The 22,243-nt window shown below is 37.3% G+C and overlaps 1 protein-coding gene across 1 annotated transcript; it reads left to right on the forward strand.

Moving 5' to 3' along the window:
- Positions 1 to 1,694: 1,694 nt before the first annotated feature.
- slc1a1 (solute carrier family 1 member 1) lies at positions 1,695 to 20,603 on the forward strand. Its single transcript, XM_036597819.1, has 12 exons — positions 1,695 to 2,030; positions 7,336 to 7,476; positions 10,590 to 10,682; positions 10,770 to 10,884; positions 12,057 to 12,099; positions 12,213 to 12,320; positions 12,457 to 12,641; positions 13,791 to 13,898; positions 15,339 to 15,461; positions 16,127 to 16,321; positions 16,528 to 16,662; positions 18,911 to 20,603. The coding sequence occupies exons 1-12, from the start codon at positions 1,931 to 1,933 to the stop codon at positions 19,149 to 19,151; spliced, it is 1,587 nt and encodes a 528-aa protein (XP_036453712.1). The 5' UTR covers positions 1,695 to 1,930; the 3' UTR covers positions 19,152 to 20,603.
- The last annotated feature ends 1,640 nt before the right edge of the window (positions 20,604 to 22,243 follow it).

Here is a 22,243-nt window from a genome sequence, read left to right on the forward strand (position 1 = left end):
TACAGCAGGTGCTGTATTTGTGTTCTTGGCCTGCTTGCAAAGGAATTGATCATTGTTATGTCAAAATTAGACCCATGGATTGGATATTTGTATACTTGGGCCATACTTGAAATGTATTAAGTTTATTGTGTTAGGAAACAAAATATCAAACCAAGTGGCATTTATTTTAAACAGACCAAAGAATTTAAAGAATTATTTCAAAAGGCAGCTGGTTTGTTTTAGATCATCATGGTTTGAGCAGCTTCTCTGCAGGTTTGCATTCAAAATAGCTTCACAATTACATCAATGAACACAAAAAGTTCACAATTACATCAATGAACACAAACTCACCAACACGACTGTAAGAAAAACAGCCCTAGACTTTGATTTTTCCTCCTCTGTGCTTTACAGTACACTTAGTCCAGTCTGGTTGGAATTCTTCTACAGGTTTTCTCCATTCAAAGAGTCTACCATCAGTTTGATGTGCTGAAGGTATGATTTTGTTAAACATTTTATGAAGTAATGTAAAGAAATTTGTTAAAGTTTACTACAGTTAAATGGTTAAACTTTTGGAAGATACGTTACTGGAAGGCATGTATAAAACCTGCTGGCCACTTATTTCTTTCAGCTTGTAAATATGCCATCACATACAGATATCAAAATGTCCCGAATTGCAATTGTTTTTCTATTTTTGTTGTTTTTTTTTCAGTTTTTGTGTTTTTGACATAATTTGAAAATGCCTGTTGGCTTTTACATTTTGTGTAAATTTTATGATTAATGGACCAAAAAAATTTCCCAAAATGACTTGGAAAAAAGTCTCGTTATATATATATATATATATATATATATATATATATATATATATATGTATGTATATGTTATATTTATATATTTATATATATATATATATATATATATATATATATATATATATATATGTATGTATATATACATATACATATATATTAGAAGTGAAATATGTTTTTTCCTTCTCTTGTAAAGTTTTGGAGCCATATACAAAGAAATATAGATACAGATATAGAGATATCCAAAAAAAAAATTCTATGTGTATGCATATATATGCATAAACATATTAGATTATATGCATACGTACATATATATAAACACCTACAAAAGTGTTATGAGGCAATCTAATGTCTGAAAAAAATGTATGACATAGACATAGACCTGACACAGATGTTTTATCAACTTGACATCAAAGTTGGTAAATGTAACCTTTATGAGATATGATACCTGTTGGAATAAGTGTTCATTCCAACGTTTATGTAGGTCTATGTCAGATGTCTGTGTCATGAAGGGCGTGTGTAGGTGTTAAGTAGCCTTATGAATACGACAGTAAAGTGTCATTTTTTAACTAATACATCACGTTTAGTTTCGTAATTCAGCTTGACTGTTACATTAAAAGGATGTTCACAGTTTTCGTCATTTGTACTGCTGGCTTAGCGCAGTACTCAGCTCACAGATGACGGAACTGTTGACACATTTTGATTCACAGTGGGAATTACCCGTGTTCACATAATCCAGACTGAACACATGAAAATTACAGATTTTCATTACAGATTCGCCACCTGTAACTAGCAAAGGTGACGTATAAACATAAACACTCGATACACAGTCACATTACAAGGAAATAGGCAGTGCCTACGGGAAGGCTCAAAGGTTACTAAGAGCAGAAAATCCTTCTGAGCTGCTGCCTCCTTCAGAGAGCTTCAGACGCACGCTCACGCACACTCAGCCTCACGCTCACTGAGCAGTCAGAGGCAGCTCCTGCCTCCCACCCCCCACCCTGCTGGAACTGACAGCAGCATCGCTTTTATAAAAGCCACGACGCTGCGTCCATAGCAGCTCCCTCACTGCTCTTTTGTGTCTCCTTATTTTTTGACGTTTGCGTTATTTATCAGCCTTTTGTGCCTTGCTCTGGACTACCACCATGGACATGCTGGCTAAGAAGGAGCGCAGAGGCAGGGATGTGAAAGGCTTGCTGAAGAGGAATTGGGTTCTCATAGCAACGATCGCCTCAGTCTTACTGGGTAAGCCTCATACAACACTGCGGTGCTCTCTGAAGTCATAGCGAGACCGCTCTATATGGCAAATAATGAGCTGTATGTTTTTAGACGTCTCCTTTTCTTGCAGACGTTTTGTCTGCTATGATTTTATTGCCTCTGCTGCACTGAGCATGCATTGAGAGGTTACATCCTTCTGCAGCTGCACAGCTCTCTGTCTAGCTCTCTTTCTTTCTGTGTCTGCCTTGCTTTTTTCACCCTGTCTGAACAGAGTAATGTTTGTTTGCGGTGTGGAAATCATTAAATGGGTCATGTAGCAATAAGACATGTTGGCAAAATGAAATATTTATGCTATTTTTTCCTTTCTGTTATCTGCTCTTATAATTTAAGACCTTTCAAACAGCCAGTGTTTGTTACATTACTGAATGTTTTAGGTATTTGCTACAGGCTGGATGTTTTTGCAAGTGTGCATGATGTGTCTGTGTGTGGTTAATCGCCAATCAGCTCCCCAATGCTCTCACTCACTGTTTTGCGTGGGTCTGCAGCCAGGCTGGTATCTGAGCCTCACTTGACTGTTCAAACATATTTTGCAGCCACCACTGAGGAACGTGACCAGACTCAATGTGGAAAAAAATCTATAAGCCTGGCCTTCTACACATATATTGAGCTAGGGGTGGACGATATGGAAAAAAAGGAACATAATGATACTTAAAGACATTTTCTCGATACACAGTATGCATTACTAATTAGTTTTTTAAGGTTTGATAAGTTGGAACTGCTCTGATAAAGCATCAAAAGATTTCACTGCTAATGGCGCCCCCTTGTGGAGACATTTTAGACTTTTTAACCTGCTAAACCTGCTAAGTATCTATGAGTGAGTTAGTGAGTGTGTAAGTTACAAGCCAGTTCTATGAGATGCTCTGCATATGAAAATACTATCAAAAACTAAGAATACAAACTAGGCATTCAATGATTGATTTCATTCAGCGTTTCACATCCTGTGCTGTACTAAATCCAGGTAAACAGGACTAATTATGAAACATGCAGTTGTTCAGTGTCCTTTAAGTACTGACAATATCTAAAATATATGTTCAAAAAAGCATATTGTGACATAATATGATGTTATTCACCACAATAACCATAAATAACATAATTTTGTCCACCTCTGTATTAAGCCTAACGCTAGACTAAATTAATCTGTTAATGGTAATCCACCATTAAAATGCTTCATAGCACAGAACAGTGAGCCTGTGTCTAGAACAGAGTTCGGCAACTCAAAAGTTAAGAAGAGCTATTTTGTCCTTTCAGCAAAAAACAAACCACTTTGAGAGCCACAATATTTTATATCCATTTTACCATCTTGGCAGTAAATATGTCTCAGTATGTGCTGATGTGCTAGTATAGGCTAAAAAATATAATATAAATGAAAATGCAGACTTACTTTACTCTGCTTTAAGCTTTAGCTCAACTGTAGCTGCTTTTTTTGCATCTCCAGCAGGATTTTGCAAAAGTGAAATAGTTTTTTGTAAAATGTCTCTCAAAAAAGTCTCTCAAGGTTCAATTTTTTACAAGGCTGAAGTCAGCTTTTCGATTGCCCACTTCTTGTTCAAAAAAGAAGCTGGTGACTGAGAATCTGACTTCAGCCTTGCGACTTTATACTGTTTGGCAGTTTCTCGTCACGGATTAAACGTTTTAGGAAATAAGCTGGAGTGCTTAAAAATGCAAGTCAATTCATCTCCAAATTATCAATGTTTGTCTTAAATCTTTCTCTTTGCCTTTTCGTCAGCTACTAACTAGGCAAGATTGTTGTCTGCATTGTGATGGTGACCAGCAGACTGCACACCAATCTTCAGGGTTAGAGAGTGAATTAGCAGGTATACATTAACTCCAGTGTTTAAGACATTTATTGTTAAAACTGTATTAGAATGATCAGCAGAGCTTTATTTTACTGCACAGGAGGATTTTTTTTATTTTTACCTAAAAATCTAAATCTGCTGTAGAGCCGCAACAGGGCAATAAAAGAGCCGCATGCTGACCCCTGGTCTATAAAATCAATCCTATGACTTGAATAGATAAGTATCTATGCGTACTGTCTATAAATCTATAAGATAAGATAAGATAATCCTTTATTAGTCCCACAGCAGGGGAAATTCACAATGCTACAGCAGCAAAGGGATAGCAAGGCACTCAAGAAAAGATGTATCAAGAAGAGAATTTAAAAACAAGGAATTAACCTTGTTAATTACTTAACAAGATTACGGTTTATTACTTATCTAATACATACAGAGTACCTCAGTGGTCTATGTAATGCGTGTATCTATGCATAGTATCTATGCAATACATCAGTGGTGCATAATGGGTTACCAAGGTGTCTAATTAATAAATCTATTAGAAATGAGTATACATTGCAGTACTTGCATTGAACTATTTATTTCAATGTAGATGCTGTATGTGTGAAAAGTTTGTCCAGGCTAAATTTGGCCATACAGGGCCTTATGGTCATAAAAATAAAGGTGCCAATATGACCACAGAAGAACAACGTTTAGTTCCCTAAAGAGTGTCTCAATGGATACTGTATTGAAGAACCCTTTCTAAATGTGATGTGCAAGGTGAAGAACCTTTTTAAGCTTTATAGAACCTCCACATAATGTAAATGCTGTATACATTCAAGCCAAGATCCATTTAGTAATCCTTATTTTATGAGTGTAGTTTGGACCAACCTGTCGTGATCTGAATATGACAAATACAAATGGTGCCTCAATTATTTTTGAAATGTGGGATTGTGACTTCCACCAACGCACAGTAATAACTACAACTCAGATAAAACCGAGATAAGCATGAGTTCTGTAGAGTTTCATTCGAGTACTTTGCTCATTGACTGTACAAAATCATCTTGACTCATCTGCTCAGATTCACAACAGCTGATAAGATTAGAGAGATAGTTTATGATATATAGACAGGCATCATTAACGAGAACCTATCAAACCACTGCTCTGTCCTAAGACACGTAAGTCATATCACACCGTTGTTATTCAGGGTAATTAGTACGATGCTCTCAATCATCGATTGCCCCGTAAAAGACATGCTATTGCACTCTTCAGCATTTCTTAGACTTCCCAGCTGACGATTATTTTACTGAAGCAGTTCACTTCTGGGCATTTTAGATTATGTAACAGTAAAGTGATTACAATGCAGAACAGTGGAAAGTTCCACTCGAAAGTGTTGCTGTATTTAAAACAGTCCGGTGCTAAAATGCTATTAATGCCCCGAATGTGCTTCCTTGTAACAACTGTTGCTTGGTCGGACAAGCTTTACAGAATGTTGGCAAAAAATTCCATTTAACTTAATTAGGAACAGTAGTACACAGCTCAGTTTTTGCCAAAATATGTGTATTTAGAGTTATTATTTGTATGCACATGAAAGTGCAAACTTTTAGGACAGATCGGGTGTCTTTTTTCTGGTATAATCGAGCTACAGTTATAGTGGTGGCAAATTTGTTGTTTCAAACGTGCCTAGTTTCAATTAACTGCAACAACACAGCATAGCTTACTAGTGTAGCATCTTAAACCAAAAACTCAATGTTGTGTCTCAAAACTAATTGGACTGAATGGTATTTTTGGCCCACATTCTGTAAAACTTTTTTTTCCCAACAGCTGCTAAATAAGAATGCATCGGTGAACAGAGCATAGATAGATCAATTGAGTGGTCCCACTACACTGCCAGTTTATTAAGTACACCTACCATATAGGTGTTCTCAGGTTTAGTTTAGTGTATAAAGTGTGCAGTTACTGACTGTAGCCCATCTGTTGCTGCACAATTCAACCCCCCCCCCAGCCCATTCATCGGTGAAAAGGGACCACCATAGGACCACTGCTGACGAATATTATTTTGGGTGGTGGACTATTTTCAGCACAGCTGTGATAGCAATGTGTCAGTGGCATTATAGTGGGTGTTGTGTTAGTGTTTATACAAGTTTATATTTACATTTAGACTACAGGTAAAACAAAAACTTTTGTTTTTGTCACAATTACATTGCCTTACATTGTTTATCACTCAATATCAAAATCGCTTTCCCAGAAGTGCACTGAAGAGTGAACAATGAGTTTTATGATGGACATAGGACAGCATTATGTTAATGTGTTGCTTGGGGAAGTCAAATCCTGTGCATGGTATGGTACGGAATAGCTGGAGTAGATGATCAGAGTATTCAAGAAATTTGTGCATGCAGTCAGCATAACAGGCCAATAAAGCAGCATATACACCAAGCCAACTAGAAACAAAGTAACCAGCTTCATAACATACTGTATATCTGGGTATTCAATGCTGGCCCTAGAAGTCTGGAAGGTTACTTAAGCAGCTGCCCAATGCTGAGTATTCCTTTAAAACAGGTAGTGACTAAACTGTATTAGACTAAGATGCTCCTGGACTGGAGCTGGACACCAGAATGTAGCATCTAATATAATATGTATTAAAGCGATGTTTATGGAAGAGATGAAGAGACATTGGAAAGTGGTCATGTAAACATGAATTATGAGTATTATTGAGGTTTTGGTACATAAAACCAAGTTAAATTCAGGGAAAACAAATACAATTTAAGAAAAAATGCGGGATTAAGCTATGAAAATACTGCCCTACCTCACTTTACATTGTAATTTTTGGTCAAAGAATTTCACCTGGAATACTGCAAGCTAAGACTGTAAGCTTTCTAGGTCAATATGTTTATTTTTTAAGCTCAAGCAGGAAAGAACTACCAGAGTACTTATTCTTCCTTGATAACAATGTTTACCGTAAAATTGTTGATGTCCCACTTTGCAGAAGGTATATCAAGTACTCTTTAATGTTTGATAACAAGTCACTGCTTTATCCTGTAGCCCAGTCATCAAAGTTGCGGTAATTGGTCACACTGTGGTCAACACTTGAGGGAATTTACTGTAAAAGGCTCTTTCACCCTCAGAATGACCTTAATTCAGTGTAGGAGTGTCAATCACATGAGTGTCCATCCGTGAGTCTTCAGTGTTAGTCAGTCATTGTCCAGTGCACTCAGCATTCATTGTTTTGAAAAATTGGAACTGTGCATATTTCAACTGTATTTGCCATAAATAGACTCAGTTCTTCTTAAGGGCTTTAGCTGTATTTAAAAACTCCTTCTTTCTTTACTAATCACAAAAGAGATAACGTTGTTCTTCAGGGATCTTCAAGCACTGCACAAAGCACACTGATATAAAGAAGATTTTATTGAATTACTCAGGTCTGTAGTTGTTTTAGAACCTGTGTAAGTATCGAGTAGCTTCACCTCAATCCACTGAGAAGGTTTCTCTCTTTCTTTTGACAGGAATCGGCTTGGGAGTGCTGGTGCGAGAGTATGCTGGTCTCTCTCAGCTTGATAAGCAATATTTTGGCTTCCCTGGTGAAATCCTGATGAGAATGCTAAAGCTGGTTATCTTGCCTCTCATCATCTCCAGCATGATAACAGGTATCTGTGAATGTCTTCCCTGACAGTAAAATCTTTAATGAGGATGGATGTGAGCCAGAGTTTCACATGGGTTAAAACAAATGTTCTGTGGTAATGAATTAGCCTCCACAATGTTTGTTTGCGAACAGAAGACCAACTGTTTGACCAACTCACTAAGGACAAATAAACACAAACACAGAGACCGGCACTGAATACATTTCATTTTTTATATTCTCTAATGAGAAAATAAAAAGTAACCCTCCCTCGAAGGAAGGACTGCTACCAAATATTGTAAATGTGGCAGTTGTCAGCATCATAATAACAATACTGTAAACAAAAGCACAATGATACTGAACTATTCTTTCAAATCTTGAGGTTTCATTTTGAAAACTGATCCTTACATTAAAATATCAGTTCCAAGTTTTTTTTAACCATTGACTTTAAAGTATCTGTCCTAATGAAATAGAATGCGTATTTAATGCTAAAACCCAAAGTTCACTGAAGAGATTTCATAGTAATAAATAAATTATTGAACAGGCACTTACATGATTAGTTTGAATAGTTTAGTTAAGACTAATGCAAAGACCTTTAAATATATTTTATTGATGTCAGCATTTCCACTGTAGACATCACAAAGATTTTATACTTTTTATGCGCACAAAAACCACTCAAATGTGTTGGTATCGCTATCGGGATACTAGACTTTGTATTACTCATTATTGGAATTTAGTTGTATTGCTCGGAAAAACAAAAGAATCAGTGGTATCTTCATCCTAGGGAGCCTCCAAGGAAACACGGCCATTATTTTTTAATAAGGTGTTGTTAGAAATTAATATATCGAGGCCACCAGTTAAGTTTCTACGGCCACATAGTAAAAGTATATTAATACTTGGCCACTAGAAACCTAACTGGTGGCCTCGTCTAATTAAAAAATAACCATGTCACCTTAGGGGCTCCAAAGGCTCCACCTAGCTTTCTTGCTGTGTAATTTTATAGAGCTATACACAGTTTTTTAACTCTATACACACTAGCCAATCCCCGCCTCCAGCGCTAGTTGTTCTACAGCCTGTACCAGGATTGGCTAGTCAGAAGCACTCTGTCGATCGAGTGAACTCCTAGCCACTCACAGCACAGAGGGGGCGGGGGGAATTTCGTGACCATGCTGTAATGGCGGCGGGAAAACGTTCCTCAGTGAGGCATTCAGCTCTTGACTGCAGAGTAATGAAAAATGCACACAAGCAGTAATTAATAATTATATAGCAAAGTGCTGCACAGAGGTGTCGGTGCGAAACACTAATGATTCACCGGTTCAGTTTGGTTGCGTATGAAAGTTCACAGAGCTCTCTCACTCTGTTAAAGTGCAGTATGTCACTACGGCTCAGTGCTTTTAGCATACCCACTACAAATCATGGGATTTATCATGCAAAATGATAAAAAATATCAATTCATAACGTATTCCTAAAACAATAAACACTTTATGAATGTTAAATATAGTGTAATCTTCCCACATCCCAAGTGTTGTGTGTTCAATCTTTATTAACAATAAAAATGGTACAATCATAAAAAATCTTGCCCTATGCTTGATTAGCCTTATGGTGTCTTCCATTATTAGATTTATTTTATCAATCAAGGCTTCTTCGCCTGTCCTACAAGTCTTGTGTACTAACATTGTCCTGAAAATGGCTTTTCCCTGCTAGAAAACGTTTTAAAAATATTGTTGCTTTCATACAAAAACCTTGTATCTCTATTTTTGTAATTTTTTTACTTTTTGCATCATTTGAAAATTCCACTTTACATTGTGTTCAATGAATGGACTAGAAATTGTCTAAAATTATTTGGAAATTAATCTTTTTACATTAACTTACATTACAGAGCTAAGAATTGTTTTTTCTTGTACAGTTGTCATTTTGGAGATATGAGGATGTTGGTATACTTCTCTAACAGCATGAAAATGCTGGGTGACCAGCTAAACCAGCACCAGACCAGCACTATGGAATTCATGCTGGTCTAAGCTTTTTTCAGCAGGTTTTTTGACTATGACTTTTGAAAATGTTATGTCCCTTTTTGTGATAAAACAGAAAAGGACTTTCAAAACAGTGTTTTGAAGGTCTGGATGTTCAAAAAGCATGGTCATTCATATCAGGAATGACCCTCAGCAGAGTTGCTTATGAACATGGAGCTTTTTTAAAGCAGGAAAAAACATTGTAACAGCTGACAGAAAAACCCAGAAAAGCCACAGACTGCATGACACCCTATCACAATACAAAAGGACACAAAAGGATGTATCCTAAAACTGAAAACTGAGCAAAGGTTAATAAAATCAGAACAGACATTCAAGTAAACATGGTCAGGTCAGTTAGGTCAAGTTTTGCTGATCCAAACATTGGAGGTTTAGATAAATTCACTTTAAAAACTTCACTTAAAAAAAACAAAAAGCAATGAAAAAAATGTAAGCATTGTTTTCACAAAGTTAGAGGTTAGGGTTTGGGACAGCCAATAGAAATTACTCCATAAATAACAAGTTTGTATATCTTTCACTTATTACTCTCAATGAATGCTTTGGGTTTAAATAGATCATAACATAATCCTTATAAATATCATCTGGTTTTGTAAGGTCTGAATAATTTTTTTTTACTGTGGGACTGCAGTTTGAACTAGTCCATCTAAAATATGAGATATTAATATACATACATCATCTAAACCGCTTATCCTTCTGGGTCGCAGTGGGATGCTGGAGCCTATCCCAGCTGTCACTGGGCGGAAGGCAGGATACACCCTGGACAGGTCGCCAGTCCATCGCAGGGCAGACAGACAGACACACACATTCACACACACACTCACACCTAGGGACAATTTAGCATGTCCAATCGGCCTGACTGCATGTTTTTGAACTGTGTGAGGAAACCGGATTACCCGGAGGAAACCCACGCAGACATGGGGAGAACAGGCAAACTCCACACAGAAACGACTCTGGTCGCCTGGCCGGGAATCAAACCCAGGCCATTCTTGCTGTGAGGCGACAGCGCTACCCACTGCGCCACCGTATGATAAGTGTAATTTTAAGTGTCCTCCACCACCACCACTTTGCACCCCTGATTCGAATGGTGAGTTATCATGAGCTTGTGTTTTTGCAGGAGTGGCGGCCCTGGATTCTGAAGTGTCAGGCAAGATTGGTCTTTATGCAGTGATCTATTACTTCTCCACCACCATCGTAGCTGTTATTCTCGGTGAGTAATTCAAGCACATCCATTCTAAAGCTGTGAAGATTTTCACCATTAAAAATACTATGCTGACAAACCTCAAATCCCCAAAAGGAATAATCTTGGTGACGACTATTAAACCTGGAGTCTCTCAGAGCGCAGACAATATTGACCGAGCAGGAACCACTCCAAACGTCACCACTGTCGACACCCTCTTGGATCTTGTCAGGTGACCATTTGCTCCCATTCATCACAGTTTCACCTTTAATGAGCTTTGAACAGATTCTAAGGACAGGTGGTTTTGTACCTATTTAAAGGGCCCATATCCTACATTTTTCATGTATTCTCGCCCCCTCTCTTTTTCCCTTATAATTATGTGTGGGTTTAAAGGGTTGGCAGTGTTGGTCAGGGTGGCCAGCTCCCTCTTGAAATCTGATTGACCACTCCAAATTCCACCCTAAAATTTCTGTCATGTCTTTGGATTCCACCGCCTTTACGGGGAGAGTTCTTTGTGATCAGCAGAACATTTTATTGCGAGCAACTTTAGCTTTTATCCTATTTTTCAATGTACAATATATTTTACAAAGAAATTCATTTACACATGGCAATGACAATTTACTAGTAAAAAAAATCCATTTCTTACAAGTAAAATTTTTTTTTTTGCTAGTTAAAAATGAATGTTACTGGAATTTCTTCTGTGTAAATCAAATTCCTGGTATCAAGAATTAAATATTTATTTTTTGCAGTTACATTTTCACATGACTAAATTGAATTCTGAGATTTAAACTTGCCTTAGAAACAGGCAATAAAGGCTAAAACAGCTTAGCTTGCTATAGTAATTAAAACTTCAGCACATCTTTTTTAATATAAAATGTTTATGTTAGTAAATTTTGCTGCTGCAGTTATAATGAACTGGAAAAGATTTCTTCTCAGTGACAAATGAAACCAATTGTTGTGTGATGTATTTGTGTAATGCATACTGGGTATTGGCCATGAGCGTTAACACTTAACTGGGTGTTGTGTGTCTCATTTGATCAATAGTCGAAGGTTAATCAATATCCACCACACTGCACTGTAAAGAAAGCAGTTCTGGCTAAAATGCTCCTTATAACTTTGTGTGAATGGGTGGGGCAAAACTGCTACAGGGGGAATAGGTGGAGATATACAAATGTGGTGAATTTCATGACATCACAAAAAGTAGGCTGTTTCTGGAGTTTAGTTTCTATATATGGACTGTATGGACAGGGGAGTGAATGGTACATGCTGAAACTTTAACAATATTTATGTACAACATCAAACTCTTATTTTAAAAAAGTGGGGGAAATTTGTTTGTCTATGATATGGGTCCTTTAAAATCCAGTAAAATGCAGTAAATAAGGGTATTCATTATTGTTCCTGCAGGAATATGTTTCCAGAGAATCTTGTGCAAGCATGTTTTCAGCAGGTAAATGACAGAATTCTCATCTTTTGTAAAATGTGCATATAAATAAATTAATAAATCTTCCTTTAGAGAGAAACACTACACTATGGCCATTTATAACTCTTTTTGTGCTTCAGTACAAGACTCAACGCAAGGAGATTGAACCATCTGCATCCAACACAAGCACAAACACAGTTACAACAACTTTCCCACCATTTTCTACCATAATGGCAACAGTCGCACAGGTAAGGAAGATGAGGGGAACAATGAGGGAGCAAAATAACAATGTTTGTGCATCTCAGATATGAATGAAATATTTCTTTTAGACAGTAACAAACATGTCTATTTATTTATTTATTTATTTATTTATTTAAATGTCAGAACCTGACCAAGGACTACACCATAGTGGGAACGTACTCAGACGGGATCAATGTTCTTGGCCTCATTGTGTTCTGTGTGGCATTCGGCCTGGTCATTGGTAAGATGGGAGAAAGGGGACGTATCCTGCTAGAGTTTTTCGATGCTCTGAACGAGGCCACTATGAGACTGGTCCAAATCATCATGTGGTCAGTACTGTCACTTCAGTTCAGATTTTATAACAAACATTTATCATTTTCTTTATTACAGATGGCTTAGGTTTGTTGTTGTTATCTGAACAATTAACATTCTTTTATTGGCTGTACGCTGGGTGCTAAACACCAAAAGCCTTAAAGGGACACTCCGGCAGTGAAATTGGTTTAAAAACAAGGAAACCAACTGTGATGATGGGAGGAAACTTTTAAAAACCTGCAACTGCTTTTGGGTGGATTTTTGGGGTCGGGCCATTTGAAATGTTTTGTTTTTGTTCTTGCTGGTGAAAGTAGAAGATAGCTAACATTACTGCTAGGAAGCTCTATATTTTATTGCAGTCACATAAGTGTAGTAACTTCAATTATAAGTGTAATATCTTCAAGTCATCCTTTCAATGGATAGAATGAATTATTCGAATGACAGAAATGACTATTCTGATGAGGGGGACAACATGCTAAAGGCTAAAGTTAGCAAGCTACCTAGTTGTCTATATAGCTTGCCTTAGTTTGGCTTCTTTTCTCTGGCTGAAAAGGGTAAAAACTGTCTCTGGTGTCCATTTCGTTCAGAATACAGATAGAATCCCTGCTAGAAAAAAAATAGCATAGCCCAGCATAGCTGGTCACCAGCAAAACCAGTTGTTTTGGATGCTGTGATGATGGTCAACCAGCCTGACCATGCACAATTTTGTCCACTGACTGAGTAAGAGTTACACTTGTGCTACCTTCTCGGTTGTAATGATTAAAATATAGATCAGTGGCTAGGCTAGCAGTTAGGATTGGTTGACACCACAGGGATTCCCAATGGTTGTGTGATGTATTTGTGTAGTGGGCATACTGGGTACTGCAGTGAGAGAATTCAAATGAATTAAAACATGAAAACAATATAAAATCTTGAATTCAGGCAAACAATTAGGCTAACAGATATAATGCTGAAACTGAAATGCCCCTTTAAGCAAAAGTGGAATAGCTATGTTGCTAATTCAACTGATGTACTGAAACAGTAGTTTGGATACAGGCATACTGATTCTATTTTAAAACTCTTCATAATAATTTAAAACCTTAACCAGTTTGCTTAACTTTGAACAAGATCTTTGTTGAGGACACTGTTTTTTGATTTTTGATGGCGTATGACATTCTATTTTTCAGCTACATGCCAGTAGGTATCCTGTTCCTAATTGCTGCCAAGATCATCGAAGTAGACGACTGGGACATCTTCAGGAAAATGGGCCTGTACATGGTGACAGTGCTTAGTGGGTGAGCCTTCAAAATTATTAGCATTTTTTTGTTGATTTTCAGTGAAGCGGATTTACTACAGCAGCCATGGTGACATTTTCCTACCTGATACCGTTTAATATCAGCCCTGTCCCTGAACAGATAAGAGGCAAGGACTTTTAAAATTGCTTAACCTCGCAGTTGTGGTAATAAAAACCTTTCAGGGATGTACAGTCCCTTAAATTTTCAGTGGCATGAATGATGCTGCTGACTGAACATCTAAGAGGAGATTCTTAGCTGCAGCTAAGTGGGTGCCGTCTGCACTGATGTGGAAAGGAAAGGTGCAAGAAAACCTCTACTGCTGAGTCATATTGAGAATGTTTGGATCTCACATGGCTGAACAGGACATAAATCTATACTTTACATGCCCTTGGTAAAACTGCAGGCTGTGCTTAAAACTGAGGCCTCCTGCTTCCTCCAGCAACAATGGTGACCACTGTTCACTAACCATTAGAGCCTAACCTGTACATCGATTTGCGATATCGCTAGCCGATATTGAAGGCCCACAAATTTATTGCCATCTGTAAAATTCTCTCAATAAAACACCTATTTTTATATATAAACAATTTATAAAATGTTTTATATTGTAAAGCACAGACACATCTGAGGCCAGGAATTTATTTTGACTGCTCAACTGACCGTCACCACCTGCTGATTTTTTTTTTTTTTACAGTAATACAGATGGTATTGGTGGTACTGATCAATTTGAACATAAAAATGCACATGCTTTTAGCAAGTGGATATTTGCTGGATATTATGTGGATATCAATAAGAGCTAATTAACAGAAACCAACAAAACCAGTGAAAATTCTGGGAAACTCCACCTGCCACACTACAATATTCATAATATTTACAATACTGTAGTTTATAAAATGTGGCAAATGAGATCTGATAATCATATCAGTCAGTAAAGCATTGTTTTACTAAAATTTGGAGTCTCTGGTGGAAATGTGTAACTTCATGCAACATGTGGAAGAATATTTTGTAATGTCAGTTGTGCATCAGACCCCTCTAACTGGATGAATCTGACGATTGTGAATGCGTTGAAAGAGTATTTAAAGAGACCTCAGCCAAAACTTGGTGAACATGGATGTAAGTGAATTATCTACTACTGTCATCATATCTTCATCAGTATAATATTGATTTTGCATTTGAGACCTGAACATTGAGTCAGTCCTTCTTTTTGACTCTGTGCATGTGACATTAATTCATAAAGACGTATGACGTGGTCTGAAAATCTCCCACAAAATTCTGATGACTGTCAGCTTTAAATTAATATTTCAGGCTTGACAGGGAGTTATCGGTATTTTAGCACCTTAAAATTGGTCACAGAATTTTTATATTGGTCAGGCCGTACTCACAATGCATTATCATTCACTGACTGTGGTATGGAGTATAATATATATATCTCTTGCTCAACAGACTTGCCATCCATGCTGTTGTGTTTCTACCCTTGATTTACTTCATCTTTGTAAGAAAGAATCCATACACATTTGCTCTGGGGATGGCACAGGCGTTGGTGACAGCTCTCATGATCTCCTCAAGGTGAGTCTCAGCTTGTAATGTGTTCTAAAGTTGGGAGTAGTGGGGATAGCAGATAAAGTAAATGCTGGCCAGACGTTAAATGGTAAAGAAAGTTCCTTGATTAGGGCTCTCACATGGCTGTGATGGTTACATCCAGTTGCTGGTACCTGGGTTCAGTTCCTAGCAATTTTACACACATGAGTTTTGCCTTCAAGTCATTAGTAGGGAAGGATGATTTGAGCAATGCTGGCCAATCATTGGCCCCTGTTAGATCATACAGAATAGTCTTCTTTAATCAGAGGTAGCTCAAAAAGATGTGGTGACTCGAATGTTTCATGGAGAAAACGTGACTTAGTTCATACTGGTAGCTATTTTACAGTAGAGAAAAGCAGGATAAAAGACAGGAAGGCGATAACTAACACTGGGGATTAATTGCAGTAAAAATGTAGGGGAAAAAAAGAAAAAAAAACAATGTTGTAGGTTGGATTAAAGTGAACTGTGCTGGTTAGGTAAATATTTGTTTATCTATCTTAATTATTAAAGTCTAAAAAGAAACTCTTATTATAGAGTTTTGTAAAATAACTTAAATAAAAAGGTCCAAAAATGCAATTTAAAGCTAGAACATTATTTGAAAAGCTGCACAATTATTAGAAAATTTAGTGACCACTAAATTTACCTTCCTTTAGCTCAGCAACCTTACCAGTCACCTTCCGATGCGCAGAAGAAAATAACAGGGTCGACAAGCGGATCACTCGGTTTGTTCTTCCAGTGGGTGCTACTATCAACATGGACGGTACAGCGCTTTATGAGGCAGTGGCGGCCATATTTATTGCCCAGCTGAATGGTCTTGACCTTGACGCAGGGCAAATAGTGACTATTAGGTAAGTACAGAATGGCTCAGAGTCACATCCAAGTTAAATGTGTGCATTAGCAGTGCACCTCTCAGAATAAGGTCGTCTTAAATGAAATCTTACAGTGTCTACCATTCTGTGGTGATCTTAATGAGAAACTGAATTCTGTCTGGTTATTAAAAACAAGAATATAAAAGAACGCAATGGTAGTAATTCTCTCCTCCATACCTCTGCAGTATCACAGCAACAGTCGCAAGCATTGGAGCGGCAGGAGTCCCAAATGCTGGACTGGTAACTATGGTGATAGTGCTGACTGCAGTCGGCCTTCCTGCGAGTGATGTCACCCTCATTGTGGCTGTGGATTGGCTGATGTAAGTACCTGTATTACCAGTCAAATTCAGAATCACTCATATTCAAAACTACTTGGCTCATAGATGAAGATTGGTGCTGTCTGACACAAAACACAACAATCTAACAGTACACACAAGGTGCAGATACATAATGAATCAATTTGCCATATGTACCGTTTTTATACAGTTTTTTCATGTTTATAAACAATGGCCTGTCTACTGTAAAATAATACTCCTTAAAAGGTGCATCTTGAATACTGTACTGTAACATACTTAACATATTATAGGGGAATTCTACTGATTTCTCAAAGTTTCTGCACATTACAATTACATAAGATTTAAACAAAGTCATTAAGAGTGGTTTGTTGTGAAACTGTTGGGAAGCTTACTGAGTCAAAATTCACAGTGGTGATGAGAGGAACCAAATATTTGATGTGTTTAATGCCTCTTAAAGCTAAATGATTACATGAAATGTGCTGACTCATACCTGAGACAATGTTTTACAATAGGTTTTAACAATGGCTGTATTTGTGCTGTAGACATTGTGTTCCTGGTTCCTATCACCACCACTCTAAAAACATTGAAGAAGTTTTTCTACAATGAAAAATTTTACATCAAACCACTATGAATAACTTTATTTACATTTTAAGCATTATATTATACAGAAGTTTTGAAAAAGTGCCATTTAAATTCCCAGGCTTATCACATCCTAAATTTGATCATTCAGTAACTCCATGGAAAACACAAACTGGCTTAAGCAATGCGAGTGAACAGAAACCTCAAAACCGCAGCTTTTTGCAGTTTTAACTTGTGCATTTTATTTTCCTGCTGAAGAGGGAGGGTTGGGTGGAGCGTGTTCATTTACTTTGAGGATGAGAGGTTAGAGGTGTGAGGTCTGAGGGTCCGATAGAGTGACAGCTTGTTTCAATGCTGTAAAGAAAGTGTTATGTTTATTTTAGTAACAAAGATACAAAGTGTCAATGATGCAGAGCACCAGCATGTAGTACATCAAAAGACCTAGAAAAAACACTTCTTAAAATGCTCAATAGACTCAATCAGTCGTTTCAACTAACACAAGGTTGTTTTCACTCTAATTACTAGAGTGCCACTAGCTCCCCCTTCTGGACAGTCTTGTTACACATGAGTGAATTAGCAAGCGAGCAAGCAAGTGAGCAAACAAACGAGCAAGCAAGCGAACAAGTAGATTACAGGCCATGGAGCGGAGAAATGGAGAAATATCTAAATAAAACGTTATAAAATGTTATAAAATGCTATTAGATTTGTTTTTGTTTAGGGTCTGTGTTCCATACAGCCTGTTGTTTGAAATTAGCTTTGTAGGGCTGTCATTATCAACTATATTGATGATTAATCAAGTAATCAGAATTTTCAAAAAGTAAGGCCAAAGAAGGGGAATTTCAAAATTTCTGCATAAAGCATTCACATAAACAGAGACATTCAGAACTGTCTGATGTGAAGTGGTTAATTGTAGAGAAACTTGCTGACTCAGATTTCTTCACAATGGTGGTAAAAGGAACCAGAGGTCACATTTTCTACCACAATACCTCACTATCTAACTGAAATATAGCCATTTTATATACTATTATAAATGGCCAGTGAACCTACATGTGTTTTTATATGTAATATTGAAAATTATAAAATAGTACATGGTAATTCTGAAAAATTACTTATCTTTGAGTACTATTTTGCCTTTCAGCTCGCTGCATGTACCTCTCTGCCCGAATCATAAAACAATGTCTCAGGCATCAGGCAACTTATTCAGAACCGATTCATGCAATAACTAACTGTGAAAGAGCTTTCAAATGTATTAAACATCTCGGACATCTGGTTCCTGCCTCCACCACTGTGAACTCAGTAAGCTTCTCTAAAATGGAGCATTTCACATCAAACCACTCTGAATGATTTTGTTTACATCTTAACCATTTAATTATAAATAATTTTGTAACACTGTGGAATTCCCCTTTAATGGAACAACAAACTGTGCATAGCCTTTCAAAAATACTCCAAGCATTCCAAAATACTTTACTGGAAACAGTTAAACAAGAAAGCCTCAAAAATAAATAATAAAAAAAATATATCATCATGAAAATAACCAAACAATCACTGCCAATTCATTGATAAGGTAAATTTTAATTGCCATCTTTTTAAACTGAGTTTGAATAATCACAATATTTCTACATATTGGCACTGATAACATCATAATAATCCCACTGTCAAACCTGCATGCTTTCTTCCTCACCGTCTCTTTCAGTGACCGTTTCCGCACCATGATCAACGTACTGGGGGATGCCTTCGGAGCTGGCATAGTCCAGAAGCTCTCGAAGCGAGAGCTGGAGAGGATGGATCTCACTTCTGATGTGGATGTGGCCAATCCGTTCGCCCTGGAGACCACTCTCGACGACGAAGAGTGCGAGAAGAAATCCTACGTCAACGGTGGCTTTACTGTGGATAAGACTGATGCCATTTCCTTCACTGAGACATCACAGTTTTAGTGCCGAGCCTTCATGGCTGTGATGCCAGTTATAGAAGTTTGGGATGAATGACCTCTAGAAGGGTTCAAAAGCGTGGAAACCAACCGTTCATGAAATCAGTGCCATTATGAGGGGGAACACCCTTTTCACAGAGGGCACGTTCGAACGCAGACATTATTAATAGCTGCCATTACTGTTCTCCCTCCACATTTCCCCTTATTGCTGTGCCCTTGAGCTGAAACTACTTCTTGTTTGTTGTGCCGGACAGAGAAAGTCATTCATGGAAGTGAGGAAAAAAAAAAGTTCTTCCAAAATGCATTGATCTGTTGCCAAGAATTATGCAAAGGCACTTTTTACACATTTTTCTTACCTGCATTGTTGTTTTTAACAGTTTCATACTAACAGTTGCTTATGTAGATATTCAAAACCGATCCTGCTTCAGAAGCGTGTTGAATATATGTGCGAGCGTGCGTGATTTTGTATGTCTGCTGTTTGAAAAGAGACGAAACAACGTCAGCCAAGCAGATTTGTGTATACTCTGTGTACTGCAACAAAGCGCATGTCCTTAACGAAGCTATTATATTTATCACCTGCAGTGTTAAAATAGAAGCGGACGTAAAAGCAATACGCTACTGCTCAGCTTTGTAACTGGTTTTCAGCAGGTTACTTTGAAGCCTCTCTCTTACGTCATAATTCTTGTCAGTTCTGTCTGTGCACTTGCTTCCAAGAGCCAGTCGTTTGTGAGCTTTGAGCGTCTTAGATTTGCAACTTGTGCCAAATTGAATGTTTTGATATGAAGGGAACTTCGAAAAAGTTTAAGTTTAAAATATTGCATGAAGCAATATGATGAACACCACAATTGTGGCCTTTAAAGAATGAATGATTCCAGGATACACGATTTTATTCATTTATGTTTCTTTTCTCCCAATAGCCGGCGCAGTAGGTGTCTTCACTGCTGTATAACAGTACCATCGATTGAGAGAGGAGGCCACCGCATGCCTTCTCTCATGCATACAAAGCATTCGTCTAAGCTGTAGCCATAAAGCATTGTTGAGGTTGCTAGAATCTCAATGAGAGGAACCATGCCAATTTCTTTTTCTCCATTTTTGAGTTGTAGAATCACTGTTAGGGCTATTGGAACACTTTGTGCATAGGGACTACAGTGTGAACTGTTATTAGACTGCCCTCAATGTGACTACAGTTGATATAGCTGTGTAATAGTGCCAATCAATTTACTGTTCATTTTTTTGTTGTTTTACGTGTACAGTTTTTGTTTTGTGGGCTGGACTGGAAATGGCAGAAAAAGTTAGTATTGTGATACGGTTGACATAAAATATTGTGAACCAGACACTGTATATGCTGTTCAAAGCACATTTTTGTCCAACTCTCAATTACATTTACAAATTAGCTTAACATATAATGTAACGTTATGTACCAACAAATGAATAAAATACAACAAATCTGAGTACATAATCTTTGTTGCTTTGATTTTTGTGATTACTATAGAAATATTTATTTTAGAAGCCTTTCGTCACTGTCAGACATTGTCACTGTTTATTTTTCCATCATTTGAAAATGGCAGTTAATCTGTACATAGTGTGAACATTTCATGATAAATGAACACATACTGTTTAAACATCTTCTTACATTCACTTAGATTACACTTTTACACACGTGTCCCTTCTTCTGAAGGGTAACCATGTTGGAGATAAGAAGTTTTGCTCTAAAAGGCTTCAGAAATGAAACCGTCTGTACACTTTCGGCTAGGGGAGAAAGGTAACTGTTATTTTAAACTGTTAAAAAAGCTTCAGCTGCTTGGCCAGCGCAAAAATAGATCATAATGCTTCCAGAGCAATCAACATAATATATAATATCCCGTGTAACTTAGTGCTAGCAGACACTGCGACATTACCTAGAGTGCACCAGCTGTGACCAGCACATAATTTTCTCTTAATGGTCTTCCAGGCGACACACCTGAGGACTGCTCAAAGTCAGGCGCATGGCTGCCTGCCCTCCACACAGTGTTACTCCTGCAGAAGTCTTTCAGTTTGTATCAGTGTAAGTAATGAATGTAACTACTAAACAGCAGGAGTTGTCATAGAAACACAACTTAACAAAAGTTGCAATGACTATCAGTTTGATTGAGCGGAAAGCCTTGAAAAATCCAGTTAATGATAAGGTTTTAAGTTTCTTTAATCTACATAAGGACTTCTTTCTTAAAATGAAGAAGATAAGTTTGAATAACAATATCTTGGAAGTTCATTCCAAATTATCCTGCCAACATATCATCAGCTGAGTCAACTCATTAATGAATTTTTGTGATAACGTGATTATATTTGATGAGATTATGTCAGAAAAAAAATGTGTATTGCAAAGACAGTATAGGGCACACCACATCATGTTAGTTATATACATTAATATACATTATTAAACCGCCTGCCATTTTGCAAAAATCTGAAAACTCCATAATGTAAAAATATCAAAAGTCACCTGGCCTGTCTTTATCATATCAATATTCTCTCTTATGCTCCATTGAATGTCCCAATGGCATGCTTTTTGGCCTTGCAATTATGCAGGATAGGTGTAATATAGTGGGTAACACCACTGCTCTCCACATGAGTTTGATTTCCTCCCTGGGCAAGTACGCCATGCAAAAGCCCCTGCTAGGGTAATCACGTTTGATTTTGAGAGGAAAAAGAGAATGTAAAATTAGACCTTTGGGGTTAAAAGGCCCCCCAGACATGGGGCAAAAGCCCCCCTTTACAATACTGCCCAAAAATATGATTTAGTCAGATTTTTATCATAAAGACACCAAGTTATTCACTGAAACTGCAATGACTAGTGAGCACTGGCTTTACATGCTAGCTATAGCAAAGATCAGCTAGAACTGGGCAATGTTTTAAACATTTTAAAGCGGAATCATTAAGACAAATTGAGACAGACCTACATTTTATTTGAAAATGTCATAGTTTAGTGTTGTACCTTCATTAACAATAGCTTTGAAGAATGCAAGGACCAGAAATTATTTCACATATAAATTATTCATTCTATTAAATATTGATGACAAATGATGATGGGCTTCTTGCACCAGGTAGGTGCAATTGAATTATTCG

Source organism: Colossoma macropomum, unplaced genomic scaffold (assembly GCF_904425465.1).
Source record: "Colossoma macropomum unplaced genomic scaffold, Colossoma_macropomum, whole genome shotgun sequence".
NCBI lineage: Eukaryota > Metazoa > Chordata > Actinopteri > Characiformes > Serrasalmidae > Colossoma > Colossoma macropomum.

Excerpts from the sequence above, each read along its gene's own strand:
- slc1a1 (XM_036597819.1), top strand. The coding sequence starts at position 1,931 with ATGGACATGCTGGCTAAGAAGGAGCGCAGAGGCAGGGATGTGAAAGGC. Across the intron at positions 10,683-10,769 it reads CATCGTAGCTGTTATTCTCG|GAATAATCTTGGTGACGACT; the intron begins GTGAGTAATTCA and ends AATCCCCAAAAG. Across the intron at positions 10,885-12,056 it reads ACCCTCTTGGATCTTGTCAG|GAATATGTTTCCAGAGAATC; the intron begins GTGACCATTTGC and ends TTGTTCCTGCAG.